At 34.5% G+C, this 17,595-nt stretch overlaps 1 protein-coding gene across 1 annotated transcript; it reads right to left on the bottom strand.

Moving 5' to 3' along the window:
• Positions 1-3,156: 3,156 nt before the first annotated feature.
• On the bottom strand, positions 3,157-17,150 carry LOC114687768 (vomeronasal type-2 receptor 116-like). The gene is made up of 6 exons (XM_028862399.1): positions 16,951-17,150; positions 9,460-9,739; positions 8,270-9,076; positions 7,335-7,562; positions 6,241-6,364; positions 3,157-4,076 (listed from the first exon to the last, which is right to left on the bottom strand). Exons 1-6 carry the CDS (start codon positions 17,145-17,147, stop codon positions 3,157-3,159), a joined length of 2,556 nt encoding a protein of 851 aa, XP_028718232.1. The 5' UTR covers positions 17,148-17,150.
• Between the last annotated feature and the right edge of the window lie 445 nt (positions 17,151-17,595).

Below are 17,595 nucleotides of genomic sequence, written 5' to 3'. Positions count from 1 at the left end.
CAAGACTCAACTATATCACTTTTGACCATTTAACAAAAGGATGCTCAATCGTGCCATAAGGACACTTCTCAACTAAGTTGACAGCAGCTTTATTCATAATAGCCAGAAATTGAAGACACCTTAGATGTCTCTCTACTTAAGAATGTGTAAATAAAATAGTTTTAATGGCTAAACTGTTGAAGTATGAAATTTCAGTTATCATATACTTTGCTTGGGTCAAGTGACACAGATATACAACCTCAAAAATAAGGTCATCCAGATGACATCAATGTAACAGACAGGGACAGTGTATTGTGGGAAGGAACTTCACAGTGAGTGGTGAGACCTGTAATCCTCTCTCACTAGGCTTTATCTTTCCATGGTAGGCACATTTCAACATGATTACCTTAAAAAGCAAACCTTTAAAGTTTAGAAATTTGGAACGAAATATTATCCAATCATAGCAACTTAACTCCACAACTCATGTACAATGTTTGGTACAATGACAGAGGAAACATTGTTGCATTTTAATAATTTACATAAACATTCATGAATTTCCTTCAAAAAATTTTTATGCAAAATAGTGTTTGGTGATTTTCAGACAACATATGCCCATTGTATCCCAGTTGTAATAAAGGCAATAATATTAATAAGAATATCTACTCAGTAGACAAATCCTCAACAATGCCTGAATTAGTATTTAGTCTTGTTGTATGAATTATTTGACAAAATTTACTTAAGCATGGAAGTGTTTACATTTTTTTATAGCTTGAAAGTAAATTCTGTCTTGGTTGGGAAGTCATGTGACATGATCTTGAGTCAATGGGCTCTACCACATCTGTGGGCAGGAAAGCAACAAATGACTTTTTTTGTTGTTTTAGACAAAACATAGGAATCAGTGTGTAGTCTCTTCAGAAACCATGTCCAAACTAAAAAGTGAGTATCTAATACAAGGATAACTCAAATTTGGAGTTGGGTGTCCTAAACTTATAGCTATAATATACACACAGATGACATGGTTCAGAAGTATGTAGATCCTGTGCCTGCTGCTTCCATCTACCTGAGCCTATATGCACCTTTCTCTTATTTGATTATAAGAACAAATGTCTCCTAATGTCGTCCAACCTTTATGGCTCTTAGAATCCTTATGCCTCCACTTGTGTGGAATTCCTTGATCCCTGAGGGGAGGGATTTGATGTAGCTCTCCAACTTAGCCTTTCTCTCCACAAAATATCTGGCCTCAGATCTCTGTATCTTTTCCTGTTGTCTCCTGGAGGAAGCCTTTATGATGGTGATTGAATCAGACACTGATCCATAAACATAGAAGATTATCCACAAGAATCATTTTATTGGTTTTCTTTTTTGACCAGTAGTCTTTGGTTTTACCCCTGATTTCGGGGCCTACTACCCATAGGTCCTTGACTATCCATTCAGTGATGAGTGTGAGTTCTATATAGCAAAAAGTGGATCTTAGTCAAACCAGACATTGGTTTGCTAATTCCAGAACTTCCCTTCCATCATTGCTCTAGCATATTTTGCAGGCAGGGCACAATGTAGACAAAAGACTCTTTATTTTAGGAGTGAATGGGTCTCTGACACTTATGCCTGCTTTTGGGATTTCTTCTCCCCCCCCCCATTATTTTGCTTTGTCCAACTTCAGTGTAATAATTTTTCTTTGCCTTATTAAATTTTTTATATTTGGTTGTTATCTCTTAGAAGACTTTCTTTTCTGCTGAGAGATATAAAGGCAGTGGTTCTGGAAGGAAAGGTAGGTGGGGAGATACCAGACAGAATACAGTGATGGGAAATTATAATCAGGATACTTTGCATGAAAAAGTATCTATATTCATAAAAAAGAAAGAATAACCAGAAAAAACTAGTAAAAGTTTATATATCATAATGTAAGGTTCTACATCTTCCCATAAAAAATGCCATAAGTTATGAAATACAGCCTCGGTTTTCTCATCAATTATGAAATTCATTTTTAATTATTGTGGATAGTAGGACAAGTTGACTCTTCTTTAATACTTAAGTTGTTATGGAAGAAGGAATTTTGAAATCTAAGAAAATGTTTAGGTTAACGAACAATATGTGTGTGTTTCTATGTAACTGTATATGTGTATGAAAATATGTGTTTGTATGCATGGGTATATGGTATGTGAAAGGCATGATAGTAAAGGCATGAGTAAAATGAGAAATTTTTCCTTTCTTAACATTATGTTCTTAGTGAAAGAGAATATCTTGCCCATCCCTTTCCTTTGTCCAGTCACTGTCACACTTCTTGAGATCTAATTTTCAAGTTAAGAGACATTTATTTTTTTTTATTTTTGTACATATTAATGTATAGATGCCATGTAAACACAAAATACTTGGTCCAAAAATGAATTAATTTTGTGTAAATTCCTCTTTATTACAAATTAAATTAAAGTTAATCATCATTTAAATACATTTCTATATACTCTCCACTGTAATGATTTAGTATGGAACACAACCTTACTGTATAAGTTATACGTGAAAGTGATATTAGATGTTAATATATAAAATTTAGAGTAATGCATAGCTATGATCCAATTCAACAACAAGCATGGCTATAAAGAAGGAAACCAGCCTTACAGGTATAGTAATGTCAGATCACAATGTTTGGTCTTTAAGAATGAATTGTGGGCCAAATTTTATTGTTTTATATTTTTATTTTATTTTACAATACAATTCAGTTCTACATATCAGCCACAGATTACCTTGTTCTCCCCCATTTGCCCCCCTACTCTTACCCAAAACCTACACCCCCCCATTCCCACCTCCTCCAGGGCAAAGCCTCCCCCGATTACTGAGATCAACCTGGTAGACTCAGTCCAGGCAGGTCCAGTCCCCTCCTCCCAGTCCTAGCCTAGCACCCTGCATAAGCCCTAGGTTTCAAACAGCCAACTCTTGCGATGAGCATAGGACCCAGTCCCACTGCCTGGATGCCTCCCAAACAGAACAAGCCAGTCAACTGTCTCACCAATTCAGTGGGCCTGATCCACTTGGGTGCCCCTCAGCCATTGGTTCATAGTTCATGTTTTAAAACTCTACTTTACAGTTTATTTTCTGCCTTTACTCATGACACAAAATACATATTTGAGAACAAAAATGTCAGGGTAGTCTTATTGGGAAGTATGTTCTAATGATAAAGATCATCTAATGAGTATTTTCAATTTTGAAATGCACATTCCTGAACATTTGAAAAGAATTTCTCTCAGGTCTTAACAAAATAATGTAGCACTTTGGGGCAAAGATGCAAAGAAGCAGCCCTGCACTGGAGGCCAAGATACAGAACACCTCCACTGCCACCATAGCCTTGCCCTTGGTGCTATGGTATACAGGGAGGAAGGTGATCCAGACACTACAGAAAACCAGCATACTGAATGTCAGGTACTTAGCTTCATTGAATGTGTCAGGCAGATTTCTGACCAAGAAAGCTACAGTGAAACTTCCCATGGCAATGGAGCCTAAGTATCCCAGAACACAATAGAAGGCAATAATTGATCCTTTGTTACAGACAATCAAAATGTGTTCTTTTTCAATATGTATGTCAACATCAACAAATGGTGGGGAAGTTCCCAGCCAGATCCCACATAAAATCAGCTGAATCACAGTGCAAATTGGAATGATGAAGTTAGGTGCCCCTGACACCAGCAGCCACCTCATCCTTCTACTTGGAGTAGTAACCTTGAAGGCCAGTACTACTGTAATTGTCTTGGCCAAGACAGTAGAAGCAGCCACAGTGAACACCACAGCAAATATGGTCTGCTGCATGAAGCATGTGGCCATATTGGGTTGGCCGATGAAGAGCAAGGAACAGAGAAAGCAAAAGATGAGGGAGATGAGTAGAACATAACTCAGAGCTCGGTTGTTGGCCTTGACTGTGGGAGTGTCCTTGTGTTTCAAAAAGACACCCAGTACAAAAGCTGTGAGAATAGAAAAACACAGAGCAAAGCAGGCTAGAGACATTCCCAAAATGTCTTCATAACCCAGAAATGCCACCACTTTTTTGAGACAGTGATTTCCTTCAGGGTTGGCATAGTGATCATCAGGGCACTTTAAACACTGATCCATGTCTGGTACAAGAGTAAATATATATTCAGGTTTAATATTTCTTAGAATTTTACAGGACATATTACATTAATGCATTAAAAAATTCTTCTTAATTTAGTCTAATTTTTTGAGGTAGACAAAAAGTTAGCTTTTTTATTTAAGAATTAATAGTGGTAGCAAAATCTAACTTTTTAATGCACAATTTTGAAAATCTGTTGTTTGCATTTTTTCATTTACAGTCAAGACATTTTAGTTGTTTGCCAGAATTAATGGCATGTAACAGAATATGTTTACACCATAAAACATCTTATTGAGTACAATACAGAAACACATATTTATTCTTAACAATTCAGAAATTTTAAAGCATAAAATCATAAAACCAAGTTCTTCCATAGATATTTTTGTCTGTCTATCAGCTGCATGGCTAGTACTATATATCAATGTCCTTTTGTAACTGCTTGTGTACTGAAACACAAACAACCCCATATATTGCTTAAAAGAAGGCATGAAAAGATGTCAGGGAATACAGAAGATCCATGAACCTTTGACCACCTAAATCTCTACATGTTAATGATATCACATTTATTATTAGGTTTCTTATATATTTGCTAATAAATAGAATCTACCAGTTTACTAATTTCTCTAAGATTGGACCATTGATAGAAAAATATTTATTGAGAAAACAACATGATGGAGATGCTTTCCATATTTTCAAATAAAACCATTTTATTCATTTATTCTACTTCCAGATCACAGTTTCCTTTCCTTTCTCTATTCCCCTTTCCTCCCACAGCTCCACTCTCCCTGCACAATGTATGTCTCCTCTGTTTATTTTCAGAAAGGTGCATGACTTCCATGGGTTCTAAGGAAGCCTGACATATCAAGATGAGGTAGGACTAGGCTCGGCCCCTAAGGACATAGATAAGGCACACAATAAGGGATAGAAGGAAGAGCTCTCTTCCACCTATATCATGTAATTTCTAACATATTTTTCCCTGCATTCAATTGAATGGATCAACAAATCAAACTTGAAAGTAATAATATTATTCTAATTATGAGTCTTTCCATTCAAGACTAAATCGCATTCAAATAGCTTTTGTTCTCTCATAAATTAATATGTGATGTTATCCAAATAATTGGACAAAAACATTCATATTTTATTTTTCTAATCATTTTATCATTATTATTTGCTATAAAATAATTTATTTTGATTATTTTAAAATACACATAAGCAGTTACTAATTTTCAAATATTTGTACATTAATTTTATTTTCAATTACACTAAAGTTAATATATGTAAACCATAGTTTTCATCAATTTATTTTCTACTTAGTATTCTGTGACACTGTTTTTCCCATTATTCACTAGGTCCTCTACAAAATATGTTTAACATTTCAATGGAATTTTTTGTATGTAAACTCTACTTGTATCTCCATGTTACTCACATTCAAATTATTTAGAACAATTCTGGTCTTCAGATTAAATAAAGCAGCAATTTTATTTTTTAGGTTTGTGTTATTACTCCCAAAGCAATTAATTCCTTTTTTCAGTTACCTATTGTGGTACGTATAATATCACTATCAAATGTTCCCTGGGTGCCTTGTCACTAAGTCGATATTCCCACCTATTCAATCTGAAAAGTTTACAGGAATACCTCCTTTCAAATTGAAATATGAAAATAAATGTTTCAATTTGGATTATATTTGTTGTCTAGAAACTAACCTGTGGACTAGTCTACAAATGAAAATACAATCAACAAACTGAAAGCATGATCTGCCATTGGACACATGAGAAAATGCATGCCTGTTAATCAGGAAGCATCATCCATGATCATCTACAAGTTATCACAAATATCATAGATGCTATGTAAATAAGAATGTGCAGCTCCCTTGTCTTAGAAAAGAAGAGAATATTAGATATATTATGAAGGACTAGATTACAGGCTAAGATAAATGCTATAGTGATATTTAGTACTCTAAATCAGTTTCCAAATGAAACTACTATATGAATAGTTGCTGGAGTAACAATTCAAATATGTGTCTCAGGACACGGGTTGTGATGCTCAGAGGCAGAATTGCTGCTCATTTGATTGCATGATGAAATTTATCTATTATATTCCCAGAAGGTGTCATTGAGACAACAGAAATTAACTAATCTAATGAATCTGTTAGTATGTTGTACATTTACCTGACATATTGGAAATCTCATTTTCTGGGCAAGGGATACAATCAAAACAGCACACAGCCTTTCCCTGCTGAGGGGATTTTCTGTATCCTGGACTGCAAGGTATACTGCAAATTGATGATGGAATCTGAGGAAAATAACAAATGGAATATAATAAAAAAGTCTTATCGACTTGGGAATAGTGAGAGAAATTTAGAACATGGTACTATTGAAAAACACCCTTTTACAAAAATGCAAATAAATAAAAAGTAACATTTATTCAATATTGTGATTATATATTATAGATGTATTATGATTTATATAATGATAAACTTGTATGTATGTGTGTTTATATTTAATTTATATTTATCTATCTATCATGTAAATAGATACATAGACATCTAAATATGTAGCTATGATGTTGGAAGACATTGCTGTCTGGTAAATATCAAAGCCTCTCCATGGCCTGGCAGCTTATCACAATAGCTCCATAACATGGGGCTCCCTTCCCCCAGAAGAATTTTCTGCCCCTACCCCTGCCCTTATTTGGAGAATATACCTGAGCCTGTGGTACTGAAAAGCTGTCTCTAAACCAGGTGCCTATCTCTAAAGCAGATGCTGATTCATCTTTGGCTTGAACTTTGGCACAGATTCCTTCTAGAAGATTTGTGCTGGGAGTACTGCTGTAGGACCCAACTGCCACAGAATAAGCCTTGTGATCACAATGTGCCACTTAATGCAAATTATTTTTGTCTCCAGGCTCCCCAATATTATATATTCCCTATACTCGGATTTAAGTTGAGCTGATTCATCAAAGTCTGTCTCCTGAAGAGCAGTCTCTGTTCGTGCTCAAGGGCCATGTGCAAAGTTCTGTCAGAGCTATGACTTTGCCCTCTCAACATTGTGGCAAACAAGCCAAGAGTAAAAGTGGACCCCTCACAAATTATGAATATTCATACTACTGAAATAAAATGTGTCCTGAAAAAAAATCTAGAAATGTGAGAAATAAGTATGTGAATATATTTGAAAATACTCTATTTCAGGAGGGTGCTGAAAGCAACTTTGAGACTTTGGTTACTTATGTTGCTTGTAGAGTTGTACAAGTAAGTCCAACAAACCTGCCTAAGGTCTATGTTCCACTTTATCATCTCTTCAGACATATACAATTGTTGACCATGTGGCAAATGTTTGGAAAACTTTCCTATTTTCACCTTAAGTCCAAGATTAGGGAAAAACTCAATGCTGTAGTGAATGTCATACTCCACATACTGCTTTTCTTTCTGATTCATGTTCACTTGGTCTCCAACAGGGTTTATAAATTGTATGTTCTTCAGGAAATGGACCATCTGAAACATTTATTATTTTAGGTTCAAGTATGCCTACACATTAGAACAAATAATTTGAAGTGTAGATTGCCTCTAATTTTCATTAATATGTCTAGAAATGTGACTTAATACCAAGTACTCATATAGTAGATGGAAAAACCCACATAAGGATAACAACAACATTATGATTTGGAAATAGTAGCTTGTCATTGATGTTAATTATCTAACACATGCCCCCATGAATGCTATTCCTGGATAGTAGATAGATATTACCCATAATGTTTCTTCTAAATGATACCTGACAATTAGCTAAGGAACTGAGATTTTTATTATGATAATACAAATGTGGAAGAATTTCTTACTGTTATTTAGGATACACTTAATTGCTGACCAACATTTTGATCACTTAAGAGAACATTCATCTCCTTGTTGGCTTTCAAGTTTTCATGAGAAAGAAATATATTTTTATTTCAAATATTAAAAATATGCATATCTAAAAAAAGTATTATGGGAAACATTCTTGGCATAGATCAGGAATATCTATCTGAGTGTCAGTGTTGGCTGGATTAAGGCCTATAAACAATTAATTTTCCATGACACTCTGTCTAAGAGTACACAAATTGTTGTATATGATAGAAATGATCCTGAAATTCTTAGGTAGAACCAACATCAACCATTATGAAATTATATTTACAACACTACATTACATTCATTAGAATACATATTACCTGCCAAGAGTCAAACTCCAGTTTTTCCCCAGAATACTTTGACAATGTATCTACTTCTTGTAGCAGCATCTCATGGAGTGCATGGGCCACAGCATGCACAGTATTGTATACAACATAACCCGTACCACTCACAGATGTTTCAAAACGGTGCAGGAATAACCACTGCATTCGTTTTTCTAGTGAGCAATTCTTAAGGTTCATAGAATTAAATGAAGTCAGAGAACAATTAAAACACATCCACCACATTTTAGCAAGAGAAAAATCACTACTATACTTGGAAGGATCTGCTGACTCAATAAAGTTTTTAAAACCAGGTAATTCTGAAGAGTGAATTAAAAATGTAAAGGTCCCATAGAAGGAATCAAGAAGGAATCTGTCAATATGTGTGATCATATCCCACTGCGAAGTAGTGACCCAGATTCTCTGAAGGTGTGCTAGTCTGTAGAATTTAAGGTTAAGTTGCAGATGAGAATCTTTGTCTCCATAAATGATAACAACTTTGGCTGATGACGTTGTAATCTCATTATAATAAATATTTACATTTTTCCGGAATAATATTTTATCTTCCATAATAATATGCACAAAGGCTAAGCACAAACTGTTTCTTTGCATCTCTCTTCTCAATTCTGAGAGAAATTCAAGTCCTAGATCATCATCTGAAATGATTGCTCCAACCCAGTTCCATCTGAAATATACCACCAAAGATACCATGGCCAAAGCCTGAGATGTGTCCTTAGGCGCCATCTGGTAGAGATGTGGAAACTGTTCATGGCTGCTCAGGAGAGGATGAAATGGTCCACAGTAAAGCTGAATGACATACAAGAGACAATAAATTGAAGAAGGTGGAATATATAATGATTAGTTTAAAACTAATTGTGTTCATCATACACTGGAAATATTAGGGCATGTGGATTTTCATCTCATTATTAAATCTTATGTAATTTCTTGTGAATATCTTTAAAAGTACAGATGAACTAAGTCTGCTACTGAAATACTTCAAATTTCTCCTTGTTCTTGGGTCTAATTGTGCTAAAGTACTGGTATGTGTCAATGCTTTCTGAGTATATATGCTTAGAATTCTATGCATCAAAATACACACATATATACTTTTTTCTTTAATTGGCCTTGGTATCTGAAAATCAGGATGAAAGGAGACAATGTTTCATTAAAACTAACTCACCCATGCTTACCTCTGGTCTATTGGTGATGTACAGCAGTGGCCCAAGCATAGCAGATGATAACCAAATTGGACCTGTAAGTACGATTAAATATCTTCTCTGATTTATACAGTAGTAGTTAGGAAGAAATTCACCTATTTTTGTGGATAAACTATTCATTCTCCAATCATCCAGGAGGTTACATTCGACTTTAACTAATAGAGAAATGTTGGGTAGAATATGAGGGTCTTTGTTGATATTTTCAAGAGCAAAATAAAGAGACAAAATCAAGTGGATATTTTTATATGTCAACCTGAAAAAGTAAGCACAGAGATCATTAGAGATGGGGCTCCAAACATGGTAATATTAAATTAAAATAATAGTTTTTATGTATTTATTGCTTGCTTTTTCAATTACTGTAATGACACAAGCCCTATTACTGTGCTGCATAATGAGATTTCTGGAATTTTGGAAGGATTTTTCTATATTTAGGAGGTGTATATCATTCATGTGGGATGCTTTGATTTGAACTTTCTTACAATTTTATTCCTTTGTGTGTGATCACAGAAAAAAAATGGTACCAAAAGACATTTAATCTACTTATTCCTCTATTATAGAATTACAGTCAATAACATAAATGGAAACTAGGTGGATATTATCTTCTATCCATATTGTGATAGATTTTTACAAAGAAGCAACCATTGACAAGGCTCTGAATTAGTTATGATTATAAGGAATGGGTTAAAAATATATCCATATGTATCACAATCTCTGAGAATATTTAAATTTATAAGAAATATAGACAGCATAATTATTTTTAATTTTTCTCTTTATTTGTTGCATCTTTGTCCTTTCCATTCCATTTGATGCTCTATAATCTTCAGTGATATGTTATTGTTTATAACAATGATCATTTATGTGAAGAATATGCCCTCTTCACATGGGCCCTTCCTGGGGGATGTCTTTTGTATACTGTGAATATATGTTGCTCTGACTGGTTGATAAATGAAGCTGTTTGGCCTATGGTAAGTCAGGTTATAGGTGGGTTGAAGAGAGTCACTAGAAGAAGAAAGGCAGAGTGGAAGAGTAGCCATCCTGCTGTTCAGAGAGCAGCATGTAATGGCACAATCATAAAGCCATGGAACATATGGTGACATATAGATTAATAGAAATGGGCTGAGTTTAGCTATAAAAGCTAGCTAGCAAGAAAATTGAGTTATAGGTCATGGCCATACACAGTTCATAATTAATATAAGCCTCTGTATGTTTATTTGGTTCTGAGCTGCTGTGGGACCATGAGAGAAACAGGAAAACTGCTAGATACAGGCCCTGAGGTTGATGTTGAACAATTTAATTTATATTTGTTTATCTGAACATGCTAGTCTTGTTTCTAGTTTCCTTTTGCTTTGTGCTAATTATTAAATATTTTCTTTCTCTGATATCTTTACTTTTAATCTCCATGAAGATCATCTCATATCAATAGTGGAGAGGGTGAGTGAACTGGCTTACATCAGTAATCATATTCATGAATACCTTAACTGTCAGCATAGAGCCTTCATCCAGTAACTAATGGAAGCAGATGTAGGAATCCACAGCCAAGTACCAGGCTGAGCTCCCAGAGTCCAGTTGAAGACCGAGAAAAGAAGGATTCCTAGAGCAAGGGGCATCAAAATCATGATGGGGAAACAAAGAAGTGGGAACCCATGAATGGTGGGTCAATAGCTGTGGATCCTCTGTGGAATTGGACTAGGCCTTCTGTATGGGTGAGGCAGTTGTGTAGCTTGACCTGCTTAAGGAGTCCCTGGTTGTAGGATCAAGATCTGTCCTCTGTCCACACGTGGGCTTTGGAGCCCAGTACCTCTGGATGGACACCTTATACAACCTTGGTCCAGAGGGAGGGGCTTAGACCAGCCTCTTCTGAATGTACCAGGCTCTGCTGACTCTGTATGGAAGGCCTTGCCTTGGAGGAGGTGGGAATGGGGTGTGAGAAAGCTGGTGGGAAGAAGAAGGGAGGAGAGGGGGAATCTGTTGTTGGTATGTAAAAAAAAAGAATTTCTTAATAAGAAAAAAGAAAATAATATATAAATTTGTTAATAATATGTCTCATTGTCTGTTTTCCTTTGATTCTGCTTTTGTTTCCTCTTGTGTATATTCTATTGCTTTAGGACAATGTTCCATATCTGAGTGCACTAGCCTATTCTGTTGTTCTACAGCTAGTAATCAATTGAATGCATAGTATATTTGCCCTAGAATTTGTGGTTCTAATGTTTGAATAATTTTACTCTGAAGTTTTTCTATTCTTCTATTTCTTAAACTTTTCTCTTGGATTCAGAAATAACCAAGCCTGAAATGTTTTTAGTACTCCGCCATTTCAGATGGGTTTTATTGATGTATGGTATTTTCAGATTTAAATTTGGATTCTCTAGTTCAAACAATGAAGTTACTATTGCATGATATTAATATCTAAAATTACTAAAATCCATTTTTCCAAATAAAGTTTCAGAATTTATAGTTGTTCTTCTTATGGATTCAAGTAATCAATTTCCATGAACTCTTCCTATTAATTTGTTTTTGATTAAAGGTTTCTATCTCATATCTTTGACCAATTAGTGATTTACATACATTTAAAAAAATCATTTTTCCAAGTAACATCATTGAATTTTACACATATCCTAATATGATTGATCCAGTGCTGGATTTTCATTTTAATCTATGGACAATTTGGAGTATATCTGAATATTATTTCCCCTTCAATTCACCACATTGCCCTCTGTTCCAAAGCATGAGTGTGATAAGATAGTGTCAAAATTGAAAACTGCTGTTTTCAAGACCAAAATTTTGTTGCTGCCATTTTTTTCTAAGCCAAGAAATATTCCTTTATTGTCAGTATTTCTATTTGTTATCCCTACTGAGGTAATCCTCATTTCTTATCTAGTTCCATTCCTCTGTGTTTTTGTAAGTATCACTTGCCTTATTAAAAGTCATGAATTTGTGGATTATGTAAACCCTTTATACATTTATAACAGAAATAATCTAGTATCAAATCTCATTCACTACAGGAAAATATCCAAGTATAGATAAATATAGGCCATTAATAAATTCTTGAAAAGTAAGATTCAATATTCTTTAAGAGTATGACCCATAGTGCATCATTCATTGCCTAGTTGAAGGACTCATGTGCAAAATTAATCAGAAGCACAAAATATACTTGGTGGCTTAATAAAAAAGAGTAGTGAATGATAGGAACAAATATCACCAAATTACATTATACTCAACTCTTAACCAACTCATAAAAATAGTACCTAATGTAATTAGCTTCAAATCATGACAGCTTTATTTGAGTTCACAATTTTGAAGATTTAACTTTATGTGAATGCAGTTTAATTGATATTCTTGGCAGCATTATGCATCTAGGTTGGAGAGAGTGAAGGCCAAAGCATTTACATAATGTCTTGGATAAACAAGAGAAAATAGTAGAAAATGAATTAGGATTCCACAATTCCAATAGAATATCTTATCCCCATAACAAGTGTGCCACATATAAACATTGTTCAAGAATTTTAGCGACCCTCAAATCAAATCTATAATAATTCTTAGTATATAAAGAAATAAAATGCAGTCTCATAGCTGCAATTGGACCAGGAGAGCCTTTATCCAGTAATAGATGGATGCAGAAGCAGAGAGATCTACAACCAGGCACCTAGCTGAGCTCCAGGAATCCAGTTGAACTCACAAACTTGGACAGCTGTGGAACCTACATGGAACCAGACTGGACCCTCTGCATACCAGAGACAGTTGTGTAGCTAGGTCTGTTTTGAAGGGCTCCTGACAGTGTGATCAGGGTCTATCCCTGGCAAATGAGCTGGGTTTCTGGATCCCATTACCTATGGCCAGACACTTGATACAGCAGGGAGAGGTTTGGTCCTGCCTGAAATGAATGTACAGGGCTTAGCTACACCCCCTCCATGGCAAAACTTACCCTGTTGGTGGAGGGGTTGAGGATAAAGGATAAAAGATGGTGGTGGGGGAAGGAGAGAGAATGTGAGGACAAATAAGAGGGGGATCTGTGGTTGGTATGTAATGGAATAAAAAATAAGAAAAATAAATAAAATACATACAATATAATACCCTTTCCATCTTCAATCAATCCAATCACAAATTCTAATGAATGACTGAAGTCACAATGGAAAAAACCTCTGAGTTGTCACAAAATATTGATTATGAGTGACATCAAAGGAGTTGGAATATGTGAAATCTGATTTATTATATTATACACCAAAAATGCTGATTCAACTCTGAAGTAACCTAGGAAGACTGGTCAACAAATAATAATTTTTAGTGAATTCATTTTGAAAACTGTGGATTCCAAATTTGGTCTGATATAATGAAGCAACACTTCAATTCAAATTTAAAATGAACTTATAGCAAACATTTCATTTTAACAATATAATTTGTCATAATATCAATTACGATTGTTTTATAAGGCCCAAGGAAAGAAGCAATGACTAGAGTTGTCACATATTGACATATGAAACAGTCAAACATGTTTATATATATAAATCACATGAACATTTCCTCTGGGATCCAATACAACTCAAATTCAAATGATATTTACCCAATTTGTAAGCTGTCTTTGAAATGAAAGATGTAAAATAAAACAGAGAGAATGTTGGAGAATGTTTCATGCAGTTTTAGTTTATAAAATTCAGGGACAATCACAATAATTTCAAAGATGATTTTGCAAATTAAAGAATCTAAAATTTGGAAGATGCTTACGAACCGCAATGGGTGAAAATGTTTTAAATTAAGTGTGTAATATAGAGTTCTCTGACAACAATATAAAATAAAAATATTACTAATAATTATTTAGGTATAATGCCTATTCATAACACAAAACTTTAAATGAAATAAACATTTGAAATATATATGGATATACATGGTTTGTATATATGTATAAATATATATATTTACCTGAATTATACTTGTGTTTTAGAAGGGCATAGTTTATTCCCTTCACTATAAAATTAGATCTCAATTCAACATGACAAAAGAACATGTAGGTAACTTTCCCCAAATTTTTTATTTCTACAACATCATTTTCTTTATCAACTATTATATTCGTTTTCATGATAGACCCATCCCAATACTAGTAAAACTAATGATAGTACCTATATGCTGTGTTAGCACAACATATGAACAGCGATAAGACATGTGAAGACATATTCTTCTATGATATTTTATGTAATAAATATATACTTCAAAGAGTATCAGATAATTCAATGCAGTTTTTGAAAGGATGTTTATTTACTTGCAGAAAATCATGGATATGATCAGTACCATTTAGCAACTTGTTTTATCTCTGTTGTTTTTATGCCTACATAATCCTTTTCTTGCCTTAACAAACATTCCAGTAATCTTATCTAGAGAGATCATGTCACTGACCAGTGTTTAGTCATAAACTGATGAAATTTAAGAACAAATAAAAGGGAAATTGCAAATTCTCTCATCTCTACTTCTACGAAGACAGTTTTTCTCCAACTTAAAGTACTCTAGTGACTGACAGCAACATAACAAAACTGTGTCTAACTTGAGTGAAGATTTTCTCACTCAAGCTCTACTGAACCTCCTCTTAGAGTTTTTTTGTTTTTTTTCCGAGACAAGGTTTCTCTGTGTAGCTTTGTGCCTTTTCCTGGAACTCACTTGGTAGTCCAGGCTGTCTTCGAACTCACAGTGATCCGCCAGCCTCTGCCTCCCGAGTGCTGGGATTAAAGGCATGTGCCACCACCACCCGGCCTCATGTTCCCTTTCACTGTGAAAATTGCTTTGTCAATGTAAGAATATGTGATGTCACTTAAAGTCATTCCTCATTGTCCTTCATCGCTATGGTTATATTTTGCACCAAGACCAGTTTTATTGTCGTTTTACCTTATTTCCTTGAAAATTTCTCACCTCTGCTCCATGATCTGAAACATCATCTTCTGCTATGAATTGCATTCATCTGTATGTTATTAATAACTGAATACAGCTTTTGTCTCAAATATTAAAACTTCATTGTGTTATTCCTCACATAGAGTACAATGCCCATCTTGTACATGTATATTACCAGATATTTATAATGTTACCTGTGACAATTTGCTTAGCATTCTACAGGAGACATTGCTACAATTATCCAAATCAAATATCAAATCCAGTACACATCACCAATCCAGTTAAATTATGATCACATCGAAAAATCTACACTATGCTGTACATATTCCCACAACATGTGAACACACTCTTTATAATTAGGAAGAAAGGAAAAGAGTAACAAATGTGGAATAAGTGTCAGAGATTAAAGTTATGGAGCAGAGAATCAAGAAATGAAAATAAAATAGATAGTAATGACCATATTTGTATTTAATAGATTACTTTCAAACTGTGGCATGTGCTACAGACAACACTTTCATTCAAGCACTTGACAAGGCTAATATAAAGTCAATATTTACAGTGACATACTATAGTTGAGTTTTTCATTGGGCTGCCACCAAAAAAATAATGACAGGGAGACCTATTAATTATAAATGCTCAGCCTTAACCTTGGCATTTTTCTAACTAGCTCTTATAACTTTAACACATTTCTGTTAATTTAGGTTCTGCCTTGTGGCTTTATAACCATATTTTTGTAGTGCCCATCTTGCTTGCTCTGCATCTCTAGGTGTCTCTGCTTCTTCTTTCCAGCATCCTGCATACCCAAAAATCCTGCCTAGACATATTAGACTTTCTGCTTTTTATTAAACCATAGTGACATGTCTTCACAACATACCCTCTTTAACAAATACACAAACTGTTTCCTGAAATTGTATAGATGACTGTTATACATGAACAACATAAAACTTAAAAGAAAAAACTGCTGACATTGGCATTAAAAAAAATCTGGCTGTACATGTTCTCAACTGAAAGAAAATTTAATGCAAAGAATAAAGTTACCACAGTGAATGATCTTTATGTTTTTATGCTTGATTTTATCCACAGGAGTCATACAGCACAGCAGTTTTGAAATTATGACATAAACAACACTTGAATAAAAATGAAGTATTCTTTTAAGAAATGTACCCATGAAGCTTTTAAGAAATACCAAATTCGGCATTCCATCAAAATGGAAAAAACACTGGCACAACACTTACAGAAAAGTTTACTCAGCCTCAAATAAATGGTCTCTTGTCATTACCTTGGATTATGTTTCATGGAAATATCACTTGGCAACATACAGTAGGAATTGCCAATATAAAAGAAATCTCTCTAATAGAAATATAGACAGATTATATGATACAGCTTTTAGCCTGAAAATCTGTCTCTAAAACGATGAATCAGATAACCATTAAATCAACTGAAATAGTGTAATAATCAGCATAAAAAATAAAATTTGGTCATGTCCTAGATAGGAAGGTAGGGCAAAACAGACAGAAAACATGAAGAAGGCCCCATAATTGGGCCTTCTAAGTATTTACACTGATGACCAATCAAAAACAAATAAAATGCACTTACTTCTTATCTAGATTCCTGGTTAAATATTCGTTCTTGATGTGACCATGCTTTGTATAAATAGAAAGAAAACAATCAGTGTCTTTATCTTCACCCCAAGTATGTGGATCTTTAAATCTCATAAAGCACCTGGGACCCACCAAACTGCAGAAAAGGAAGGAAAGCCTGACGACCAAGAAGACAAACTTCAAATAGAACATCTTTCTAATGTCACCAAGATTGGAACCAAGGCAAAGTGTAATAAGCAGAGATTCACAGAAAACCACATATGTACACATATGTGTCTCTTTTTCTGCTCTAGTAGTCAGAAGTGTATTTTTTTCCTAATATATTTTTTCTCAGCTTATTATTCTCTGGAGAACTCTTAAACATACTCAGCTTCAGGGTCTGCATCTGAGTTATTAAGCTCAGGTGCAAGAAAATTTCAGTAATTTTATTTATGTAATTATCTTCATTTCCACATTCCTGTGATTCCTTCCACATCAGTAGACATGAAGGCCCCAGGCTAAATTCCCCCTGAGATATCTATGTATTCACCTAATCCACATGATCTCTATTCTTATCAACATGTGAAATATTTGAAGGACATTGCCTTAGAAATTCCATACCAAGTATGATAGGGAACCAATTCTAGACAGAGTTAACTGT

The sequence above is a fragment of the Peromyscus leucopus genome, chromosome 1 (assembly GCF_004664715.2).
Source record: "Peromyscus leucopus breed LL Stock chromosome 1, UCI_PerLeu_2.1, whole genome shotgun sequence".
Lineage (NCBI taxonomy): Eukaryota > Metazoa > Chordata > Mammalia > Rodentia > Cricetidae > Peromyscus > Peromyscus leucopus.
Note: the sequence above shows the minus strand (reverse complement) of the source record. Positions and strands in the feature narration are given on the sequence as shown.

Excerpts from the sequence above, each read along its gene's own strand:
- LOC114687768 (XM_028862399.1), bottom strand. The coding sequence starts at position 17,147 with ATGTTCTATTTGAAGTTTGTCTTCTTGGTCGTCAGGCTTTCCTTCCTT. Across the intron at positions 9,077-9,459 it reads ACATCACCAATAGACCAGAG|CTTTACTGTGGACCATTTCA; the intron begins GTAAGCATGGGT and ends TATGTCATTCAG. Across the intron at positions 7,563-8,269 it reads TGGAGTTTGACTCTTGGCAG|ATGGTCCATTTCCTGAAGAA; the intron begins GTAATATGTATT and ends TAAATGTTTCAG.